The sequence below is a fragment of the Odontesthes bonariensis genome, chromosome 3 (assembly GCF_027942865.1).
Source record: "Odontesthes bonariensis isolate fOdoBon6 chromosome 3, fOdoBon6.hap1, whole genome shotgun sequence".
NCBI classification, from domain to species: Eukaryota; Metazoa; Chordata; class Actinopteri; order Atheriniformes; family Atherinopsidae; genus Odontesthes; species Odontesthes bonariensis.
Window position 1 is genome coordinate 21969125 of NC_134508.1, and position 10487 is coordinate 21979611.

The 10487-nt window shown below is 41.1% G+C and overlaps 1 protein-coding gene across 2 annotated transcripts in view; it reads right to left on the bottom strand.

The window, feature by feature from the left end:
* srgap3 (SLIT-ROBO Rho GTPase activating protein 3) overlaps nt 1-6386 on the bottom strand; it is a 62776-nt gene extending 56390 nt beyond the window's left edge. The window contains exon 1 of one of the 2 annotated variants that reach the window (XM_075460970.1): nt 5774-6386. In XM_075460970.1, the coding sequence (XP_075317085.1) occupies nt 5774-5837 (64 nt within the window). In that variant the 5' untranslated portion in view covers nt 5838-6386. The remainder of the gene's footprint in view (nt 1-5773) is intronic. The other variant, XM_075460971.1, reaches the window with a different exon arrangement.
* Nucleotides 6387-10487: the final 4101 nt, after the last annotated feature.

A 10487-nucleotide genomic window follows, 5' to 3' on the forward strand; every position in this document is an offset into this window, starting at 1 on the left:
ACTTCTTTTTGCATATAATAATTAGATAAATTAAACGTGTTACAAGATTCAATTTTTCCAACAACGCTTCTTTTCAACTAGAATGTGTGGGGCTTCACTGACCAGAAAAGAGACCCGTTGCCTCTATTTGGCCCTTAGTGAAGCCCTCTGATGAGTCACATCCAAATGAGTCCCCTATTCTGGAACACATTGTAGAGACACGGAAAACTGTGGAAAAAGCAACACTGTTTTTTGTAACAGTTTTACTTTGGTGAGGATTTGTTGCTTTTCTTAGTCTGGAGTGACAAGTCTGTTTGGGTTTGGAGCTGCTGGTTAAACAAATTTCTAAATGCAGTTAGTTGAGAAACAAATGTCAGAACAATCAATAAAGAAGTTAAAGCCCAACAGCAAAAACGATTCTTTAGCGCCTGAACAGCAAAAGGCCAAAAGTTAAATTGTGCCACTTATGGTTCTATATCTGCGATCCGTGGTGGACAGGGGGGATCTGTAAGCTCTAAATAGGTACCCTGTTTAATTATCTAAAGTCTTCTGCGGGACACGTGCTTCACTAACACACGAACTTGACTAATTGGTTCTTTTTTCAAACTCTTCATGTGAAGTTATTACTGCACAACTGCCCTGTTTCCTCTTTTTCTGAGGTTACCGCCTCTCAGAAAGAAGTATTTCTGGAAATCAGAATTTTTGGTGCTTGTATATAATTGCTATTGCAGATCAAACTCACTTTTGAATAGGACTGATGTGCAACTGCTTGTAGTTGGTTTAATTCTCCTAGTAAACAGCAGTCATGGTGTTGAAGCCTACACTTCGACAGAAAATGCTGCCGATTAAAATTCTTTCAACATAAAGAAATGAGACAAATGAGAAATGACCACATCCACTGACTGGCACTAAATAACCATGGAAATTAAACTATTTTCATGCTTAAATGGACCTTTGTTTACTTGATTAATACCAACACATGAACTGAAGAACTATTCAGAGGCTGTGTTAAATGATAATCCACGCCTGGCAGATCTGCAGCCTCATGAAAGGCTGATTATATCTCAAATACTTGTGAATCGGACAGAACAATGTCTCTCTTAATCAAGTGGCAGCTGCATTCATCACAGAGTTTGGAGAGACCAGAAAGGAATCAAGAAAGTTGCACAAAACGCTCAAGCCAAACTCTATGGTGACAGAGTGCAGGGTGATACTTCAGGATGACAGAAATTTATTGCGTAACACGCAACTTTTCCATTGCTTTACACTTGCTTTTTTTCTCACTAATTAAATGTAGCTAAAGAGTAGACATTGAGATATGTGTTGTAGTACACAAATTCACTATCTCATTTCCATGAGATGTACACATTCTGTAAAACAGGCTCCTTCAACGGTTTCGATGGTCTAAAAGCAATGAGTTGAGGGAACACTTCAACAATAAAACTGTACTTCAAGTGCTGAGCTACCATGAGCAGCTGGCTAATTCAAGACGTTTTAAGTCATAAACACTGGAGTACATGCAGAGCATTAGGTCCAGAATTTGCCCACTCGCACATGCACTAGGCTCTGTGTGAGCTGCTACTGAAATTACTCTGGAGTGGCAGCTACGCTATGTAGAGCACACAGGAGACATGATTCAGTGTTTTGGGATCACATCTGGGATGGTGTTTGAGGCTTCCTACGTGTCTGACATGATTGCTATTTTTGTGCATCTCTAAACTACATGCACACATATCCACAAATAAGTTGCAAGCATTATACTGTATAGGCAAGCAGAAAAAGAAAAGTGTGAAGCAGCAATTATCATTAGCATGCACATTTGTGTTAGACTTTCGTGCTTCATTCACACATGGGTTCCCTTTGACAGTTTCTGGGCTTAAAAAAAAGGAGCTGGCTGCATTAACTCAACAAAAAGTTTGAACAGTTGCACAGAGACATTTGCATTCTAATATGCAGTCCATCCAGAAACTGTCAGAAAAATTTCAGGCTGCAGCACATGTGTTAAACGGTTTAAGACATCTCACAAATAGTCTTGAATATAATATGCTAATTAGTGAGAGGTGTTAGTAGGCATAGTTCATTACCTTTGCACAAAGACAAGCCAGTTGTTTCCAGGCTTAATGCTAACCTAAACTAGCATCGTAACTAATGTTCACCAAAAATGGCAAGTACGTGTATTTACTGAAATGTTTAACTTCTCCTTGAAAAATTCAATAAATAAAAATTAAATGAATCGAATCAGAGAAAGCTGAGCTTTGACTCGTTTGATTAGTCGCTGCCACTCCACAAATGAATCAAACCTGAATGAGGTCCAAAATTTATTGGACCAAACAATAAACAAACTGTCCCACTCAAGATTATTGCCTTAACAGCAAATGGATGGTTTCCCTTTGGCAATGTTCGCTCAGTGTGCAGCAGGTTTGCCAAATAAACGGGCCGCTGGAGGATCCTCAGCGAGGGACTCGGTGTGACCATCTCTCCTTCAGCTCCCTACATGTGAGGTTCTGCACAGCCAGCAAACCAAATCCCCACCCTCATGTCAACAAAGCCACATCTCTAGCATCAACTGAGGAAAATTATTGCTAACAGTAACACAATGTACAAATGTTTCAAGAAATGTCACCTTGGTGCACTTCACAAGTCTGAGGCATTTAGAGAGCAAAATCAGCAATCATTACTTTTTTTATGACAAACAACACGAGAGTGGACCTCTTTCTGAGCACAGAAGTTGTCTGTGGCACATGGAAGCACCATAGAGACACACACTTTGTCTTTGAAGAGTCATTAATACCCATGACATATGGATGTTTTATTTGTACGCAACTATGAGATGTGATTAAAAGTTTTGAGGTCTGCAGAACTTTGAATTAGTACCTCGTGAACTCCCGTGACATACATTTTTAATTTCTTTACAAAGCTCTGCTTGCAAATTTCCCCTTATTTGCATTCAGCCAGAAAGTAACCAGCAGAGACATGTGGCAAAATACGAACACAAAGCTGAAGACAGAGGTGTTAAAACGACTTCCTCCTTCAGCATCACCTCAAGTGTCTGTGCGGTTGGTGTTGTGTGTGTGTGGTTATCAACGTGTACATCTGGAGGACACTGACAATTTTCCATGGGCTGTTTCCTTCATTCATTTACCCAATCAGAGCAGCAGATTAGAAAAAACAAGGAGACTCACATGAAACCACTTCAATTATTTAGTCATTTGTATCCTACCAACACTGTTCTTCTAATCAACACTTAAATACATATAAAAGTGTGAGTTTAAACATCACTTTTGTGTGAGGGTGCATTGGTTTAGTGCTTAGGGTGGTCAGGTCTGACCAGCATCATCAAAAATGACTACCATGTGTTTTATGTAAATGCAAGTGACTTAAATAAAATTACTTAAATAAAACAAAAGTACCATCATGTGTCTTTGGACTTAAGCTTTCAACCTAAAACATGAGGTTAAAAAAATTAATCATGCGGATTTCTGTCTGAAAAATACCTCAAACAGCCATAACCATGGGCCATGTAAGCCCAGTAAAGGCAGTGAGGCAGAGCCGTACTGCACTCCATGCAGTGATTGGAATCGGTGAATTATCGCAGAGTTCAGGGAACACAGCCAACAGAACCTGCAGTCACTTAAGTCAAGTAAAGTACAGCAAAAATATGTGAACACAAGACCAGTTCAGTTAAAAAAAAAAAGATGATGTGTGCTGATGGCAATGTTCAGGTGTTTGATTGTTCAAGTTTGAGTTTGGAAGCTTTGTGATATATCACCATCACCTCTATTAAGAGCCGTCACCCGCTCTTGTGATTGTGAGGCTTTTAAAGCTCACATGCGTATAAAAATAATGAGGAAGTATAGGCTTATCCCCAAAGCTTCTATTGTAAATGTCAAGCAGCTGCTGATGGTTGAGCCCACTTCACAAGCTGCCTGTAAAACTGGCAGACAGGAGGAGGCAGAGCTGCAGTCCAGCAACCACACGGCGGTTCGCTGCAAAAAACGGAGTGCAGGCTCTCCAGCGAGTCTCTCTCTCTGTTCAGCGCCTGTCTCTATTGACATGCTAATGCGAGATTGGCCAGCTGAAGAGCTTGAATAAAGTGAACACCATCTCTCAGGGTGCTTCAGAGACCCCCTTTTTGGCAGACAGCCACCGGGGTCATCTGGAATTCATCAATAGAGTTTTAGAAAGGTAGCTTTTGTCAGTGTAAAAGCGGGATTATGACTGATGCTGTCTGCTGCCTCATCTGCAGTCACTGCATTCTAATAAAAACCCTTAACTGAGCCATGACAAAAGCAGTAAGAGGGTTTCTCTTTTGTTGTGTTGATGAAACCAGCCATTTTTTTTGTCACTCATTTATTTACTCCACACATAATAAAGCAAATCTGTCATCGTGCTATGACCCAATCAACGACAGGCTGATGACATGGTCCCTTCTGCCATGTAGATGACACATTAACTACAAAGCAATAACTCAGAATGGGACAGGTGTAATTTCCAATCTGAATATCATTATCGTTTGCTCACTGCCTGCTCCAGCTCATAACATAGCCATTGTTGTGAGGTGGTGGCTGTCAAGAGGAGAGTCCTCTGTGTCCGTAGGCTACGAAACACACCAGCTGTGAATGAGAAACAAGCAGCATTCTCCGTGAATTAACGTCCCTCCTTCTCACGCAGCTGAAGGGTGCTGTCTCATGCAAAGAGCAGCAGGCCTGGATCTATGACACAAGAGCAGTTCAACCATTTTATAGTTGGATCTTAATCCAAAAAAAAGTATGTCTCAATCAGACAAAATCACCTGAAGTAAGATAGAAATGAGAAAGAGATGGGCATTGACATGTTTAGATGCATTTTTCTCAATGACTCGTAAGAGCCAGGAGACAAAAGCAAGACAAGAGGCAGAGAACCCTGGCACCTAACCAACGTAAATCAGCTGTACACTTTCCACACAAAGGAGAGTCTTCCTGTAAATCAGTCCGACAACTCCACACACTCAGAGCATCAGGAGGTTCAGGAGGCACAAGATGATCTGCTGGTGTAACATTAAACGTTAAACCACAGAGAGTAAGAATGCCAATAATGGGTCCAAGGCCTGAAACTGGACCCCAGCCCCACTTTGGGAAATGTCTGCACAAAGCAAGCTGATCCTGTTTGAGACTGCTTTATTCCACCTGATCCCAGGGATCAAGGTATTCTGAGATCAACACTGCAAGAACTCTGCATGTATCACAGCAAATATTAAATTAGAGCCTTTGGGTCTGTGGAATAAATGTGAACCCACCTTGTCGTTCATAATCCTCAGACAGAGAATATTAGAATCACATGTGTAATTGATATACACCCTGTGCAATAAAGGTATTCCTAAATGTCTGTCCATCGTCTCCAACCACACTAACCATAACAGGACAAACCCACAACATTAAAGATTGCAGGCAGACCCACATCCTGCTATGATTTCCTCACAGGGATCATTTCACCGAGCAACAAAGGTACAGAGCCACGATCCTACACACATTCAGACATATTAACATCCAACACTCAGAAATCCCACCGGCTGAAAGAGGGAAACGGGCAAATGAAATCGGCTCTTCACACCCTGATGCTCTTCTCGTTGCATTGGCTGTCACGTATTACTTGTCACCTGACCGACGAAGTCTGACAGTGCTTTTTATTAGGCGTACCGCTGATGGGTGAATGCACTTTGGCTTATTATAAAAATGCATGACGGACTCTGGCTCTTGTTGAGCCAGAGGCTCGGTCTGCACAGACAATGCACACAAACATCAGACTCACACCGCACCTTTCACTTGGGTCTCATACTCCGCTATGATCTCCTTATCCTTCTTGAATTTCGTAGATGACATGGCTCCTCGGGCTTTTTAGGGTGAGATCCTGTTAGTCGAGGACTCTCTTTGCTGTCGGTCCCCGATTTGCAGCGTTGTAGCGCGATCCTCCGTTTTTTTCTTCTTCTTCTTCTTTTTCTCCTCTCTTCTAGTGGCCTCTTGGCGGCAGCGATGGTTTAATGCTATTGTATTCCTGCAGCCCGGGGAGGCAGTACGAAGTCAGTGCAGATAAAACGCTTGAGCATCGGTCCAATGCTGCATTTCCCCCCTTGCGCTGCTTTCTCTTGCAGGAGTCCACCTTTCACTCAAAGGCTTCGGCAGGAAAAAACACAAGACAAAAAAAAAAAAAAAACGAGCTCAGAACTACAACAACAACATGATGAAGAGGGCAGAGCGACGCTCGGAAGTCTCGAACAGTACAAGCCCCTCTGTGTCAAAAACCGACAGACATGCGTACGAGCAGCGAGGCAGCCACACACAATTCACGCCGACAAACTGCGCTGCGGGGAGACAGGAATTTAAAAGATCGTCACGTGAGCCTTCCAGTTCTGTCAACCATCACTCCTTCCCCTCCTCCCTGCCCTCTCTCAGGCGCGCGCGCACCCACGCAGTCCCTGTTTCCAACACTTCAGAGCACAGTGCACTGACTTATCATTCATTTCATGGAGACTTACCCTGATCATGAGCACCACTTGCCGAGCCGTTACCCTAGCCTTACCCTAAACATGACAGCAATATTATATCCCTACAGCAAACATGCACATGTGATTTGTACGATTTCATCACATTATGATTACCAATCTTCCTTGTATGAGCATTATAAAATGTCTCCTTCCACTGCCATGCTCCTGTTCCAATTACAGTCGTATGAATTATTGCAAAGCTTATTGATCTAACAGTCTAAACCCACAATGTCGCCTCTGTACGCTCCATTGCCATGGATACCTCACATCTTTTACCCTGCATTATTTTCACCATAGCTACTGTTAAAGAGGGGTGGCACATCTCAGCAGAGGGATTATCACAGAAAAAGTGAGAAGCCTGGTGGTTAAATGTCTCAGTTCTGATGACACACCAGCACCTCCACCATCCACAGATGCTTTAGGCTTTAATCGTGTTGTTACTGCTAGATTGGCTTCCTGCTTCTGTACACAAGGTATCACCTTTTTAAAGGAAATTTGTCCTTTTCACCACCCTACTTTGTTGCAAACATGGGAATTGTCTTCCCAGCGTTGCCAGTCTTTGCTTCCTGCGCCTCCTCTTGCTGACAGAACCGATGCTGGCAATTAAAGAGGACTTTGACAAGTGGAGTGGCATCAATCACAGCACGGTCTTTAAAGTATTTTGTATGTGAGAAAGAGGAGAAGCATTTTGGCTGAGCAGACCCAAGTACACATGTATGATGTATCCCAATGTTGGGATATATTACAGGAAAGGAAAGCTGAAATGATTTTAATACAAATGCTTGTGCAATGACAGAGATGTAGCCAGACCACATGAAAGTAAATCGAGAGAATTGTAATTTGTATAATGAACAAAGGAAACCTTTGCAGCATAGTGACAGGCACCGAGTATGTTTCATGGCAGATACTGTCATCTGGGGTACTCTGTTTGTTATCTGTCACCTCAGCTATTCTCAGCTCAAAAGGAGACTAGGTTGTCACTTCACAATGCACTGGTGCAAACCGGCATACTGACACTTTGTAGAAGATTAATCTGCAGCTTACAGAAGAAGATATATTGGAAAGAAGGAAAGAAAACAAACAAACAAAGAGTTAGATTTACAGATTAGAAAATGCTTACATATGCACAATACATTTGGTCTAATTTACAATCCTAACTGGGCTTATTTACCTATTAGTACGTAAAAAACCCAAATAAATATCTATTATTTGCATTTCATTACACACTTTGTAAGCTAAAGCATCATATTAACATGCAGCCAGCAACACTAACTTAAAAGACAATGAAATTAGAGGACATTGCACTGCACAAATGATTAGGATCAATTAGCTCCCTCTTTAAGCAGCTAATTTGATAATAACAGTCCACCCTAATCGTTTCCATGGAGTCTAACACATTTCCATCCTGCATGCTGCTTTGTCACTTGTGCTAACTTAAAAAAAATCAGGTTTGAATTTTTCCTGGTCTTGTGATGTTGACATACTTTTTCAGGCTGGTGAACACAGTGTGCACAAATCTCATCACAGGCGTAGAAGCTCCAGAGGAATTTTAAATGGCCTCTGGAAGTGTGCATGAGAGTGTTATCAGTGAGACTGGATACGAGACAGAGAAAGGGCGAGCATCCTTTTGTGTTTATGTGTTTGCGTATGAGTGTCACACTGCAACCTGTTACATTGTGTGTGTGTGTGTTTGTGATTCTGGTGGTGAGTCTAAATTGTTTGTTCGACTTCCTGTCACCTACACGTCTGAGGAGAGAAGCCATGAGAGTGAGGACACATCAGTTGTGAGTCACCAGCTGTGACAGAGGCCCGAGTGGCTGCATTCTCCTTTTGTTTGTGTCCACCACAGAGAGGCCTGCAAAGTTATTTTTCTGCTGTTCTTTTTATCCGTTTAATCCCTTCTTGTTCCTCACAGAATCGATGAGAGCAGCTAAAAAGTCTGCCCCTAATATCTTGCACAGCAAATTAAAGAGATCTTTTTGTTTTTTCAATTCTACACCCTTTTACAGTGTCAGAAAAGAAAGTTACATCCTTTTTAACCTTGATGGGTGTTGTCATGGTTACAGAGATTTCAGACACTAATACCATGTTTTTAAATCACTTAGGTTATAGTCACCAGATATTGAATGAAAATCCAAACAATTTAACTTGCTGTATGGGCCCTCTTAATATAATCTTTACAGAGATTTAAAAGTAATTTGCACTTGCATCGGTCGAACCCAATCTGAACAATCACTCACACAAATCCATCACTGAGAGTTGAGATGATGATCTAAAACACACGCACACTGACTCAGAAGCATGTTTCAAGCATCGTTTGATGCATGTAGGGGTCAGTTACAGCACTATTTATTTATTCTGTGCAGAAAAGTTTAGATTGCATTAGTATCTACATGTATGACAACTGATATGCCATAAATGAGCAATTTTTGTGGCTGAGCAGTCAAGGTGTACTCTGCTGATAGGCTGATGTTCTCTATGTGTTCTCGGCATCATAAGATGGCCTCGTGTCTATCTTCTGTTCACATCTGACACATTTTATTTCTGGACAAATATAGATTGTTTTTTAAGGTTGATTTCAGCGTATGACTCTGTGTGTTTCCCCTCCCATCAGACCACAAAGGCTCTGAAGCCTCTGTGGTCTTCTGACCTGGTTTTACTTACTTAAACTTATTATATTTACAACAGTGCAAGACCAAGTTCCAAACCACTGACAACTTCTGTTGCAGAAGGGTATATTTATACTTTAATGCACATTTGCACTATCATTGGTCAGCTATCAAGCATTCATGCTATGAGAAAGACTCATTATGCCGTGTATGATCTTTGTCTTAGTTTAGCTAGATATCTATGCATTATTTGTCATGAAATGATGTATTTTACTACAACTCCGGATGAGACCCACAGGTTTGCTTGTATTGTATGACTAACACCTGAATTTCACACAGGTCAACAGTGTTTTTTTTTTCGCTTAGATGTTTTGTCAAAGTAGCGAACCTTAAGATTTGCTACTAAGATCAGAAAAGTCTGACTTTTTAAGTTGTCAAAAGTTTTCTGCCATGTATCACTGTACACTGTGCAACACTAGCCATCTGTTGTGCGGAATCCATCGTTCACCATCATGAACAAACACCCACTTGTCTGCCAGGCTTCACACTTAGAAATCAGTTGCCTTGCAACGGAAAGTTAGAAAACAACAAGATATATTTCAACAAGCACTGCGTCTGATGTTGCAAGGCACGAAGCAAGCAATGACACAGACATATTTTTCTGTTTGGAAGCAAAAAAGATAAAAAGCTACATATATAGTTCCAAGTTATAATTCACTGACATACTGAGAAAATAAACAGAACTCCTCTCCATTTTTCTTCCACTTATATTTGCTGACAGGTAGAGATATCTTTAACTTTCCACAGCCCAGAGGTGCAATTAATTACAGGAGGAAATGTGACACAGAGGAAAAGACAGTTTCTCTTATCATCGCTGTCTACATAAACTTCATTAATCATGCGTGATGAAAAGGCAAAGGAGATTAAAGTGATGGCACAAGTCTTGTCTGAGGTCCCTGCATTACCCATGAGACACAGTGTTTCTATGAAGAAGAAAAAAATCAATGGCAGGGTGTTTGCTATGCAACTGTAGGCCACTTTAACAACCAAAACGTGGCTGCACATGGAGTCAATGGTTTGATGTTTTTCTTTTTCTTTTTTAGAATGATCCAAGTATTGGTTTTATTTATCTTGCTGCTTGAAGTTAATCGTTATATTCTAATACAAATGTTTTTTTTCAAAAAATGCCACTCTGACAACCCTCCCAGTTAAATGTGAATGATTATCTAGAATTATCGGCATGAAAGGGAGGAATAAGAAGGGAGGGCACTGTCAATATATCTCAGTCATTTCTCCATTCTTACACTCTAAATTTTCCTTAGGTTCCTGAATTGATGCTCAGAGAAACAGGAATGAGGTTTGAAGTTTGACAGCCAACA